Below are 833 nucleotides of genomic sequence, written 5' to 3' on the forward strand. Positions count from 1 at the left end.
TTCGCAGAGCATGCCTGCCAAGCTTCAGATCCCACTGGAGCCTCACACTCACTCATTCTTTGTGCTTTTCTTCAGTTGTTGCCATCCAGGCTAAGAAAGTGCTAAACCCTCTGATACAGTTTGCTCAGCTCCCCAGTCCCTCAGCGTGGTACGCACAGGTCTCCTTATTACTGAAGGGGACAAGCTCAGCTGGAGAGCTGAGGCACGGAAGCCAGCACAGCCCTGGCCACCACCCAGTGAACACTGTTGTACCTTTCCTTCCCGGTTTCATGCTGCCCTCCTTGTCCGTGTAGAACTCCCTGATGTCCACGAGGACCTTCCCCTTGAAGCAGGACACTTTGACATAACGCATCTTCCCAATCTGCAGCAACACAGAGCCTGTGTTAAACCCAGCCCTGCAACAAGCTGCTCCTCAACCTATAAGGCCTGTTGGGTCACTCAGCATGACAAAGGACCAGTGAAGGAACAGCAGGCACACCAGGCAGCCAGCTCAGCTACAAGAACACTCTACTGCAAGTAGAGGAGATAAAGGGGAGACCTGTATAAAAAGGAAGAAGAATAGTTCCCAGAGCAGACCACTGCCCGCCATACCTGGAACATGCCCTCCTCTTCACTGCCCTGTTCCGGAAGTTTTTCTGTCACTTTTGAAGGTTTGGCCTCTGTTTTCAGCCTTTTCTCTGACTTAGAAGACATTTCTTTCTTTCTTTTCTAGAAAGAGAGATCACCAGTTTGAACGACCTGGTGTGAGGAGTCGCAGCCCTTCCTCTGGGCCGCACCTGACCCCACAGCACACCAGCTTCACCACCCGCAAACGAGGCGCACACGCTGCCGGG

At 52.8% G+C, this 833-nt stretch overlaps 1 protein-coding gene across 1 annotated transcript in view; it reads right to left on the minus strand.

The window, feature by feature from the left end:
• The window catches only part of LOC104496048 (activated RNA polymerase II transcriptional coactivator p15-like), a gene marked incomplete at its 3' end in the record, with an annotated part of 2,973 nt that overhangs the window by 1,815 nt on the left and 325 nt on the right, over positions 1 to 833 (minus strand). Inside the window, exons 2-3 of the mRNA XM_010139112.1 lie at positions 592 to 708; positions 253 to 361 (exon numbers count right to left, since the gene is read on the minus strand). Of these exons, the coding sequence (XP_010137414.1) occupies positions 253 to 361; positions 592 to 708 (226 nt within the window). The remainder of the gene's footprint in view (positions 1 to 252; positions 362 to 591; positions 709 to 833) is intronic.

The sequence above is a fragment of the Buceros rhinoceros genome, unplaced genomic scaffold (assembly GCF_000710305.1).
Source record: "Buceros rhinoceros silvestris isolate BGI_N320 unplaced genomic scaffold, ASM71030v1 scaffold34376, whole genome shotgun sequence".
Classification (NCBI taxonomy): Eukaryota; Metazoa; Chordata; class Aves; order Bucerotiformes; family Bucerotidae; genus Buceros; species Buceros rhinoceros.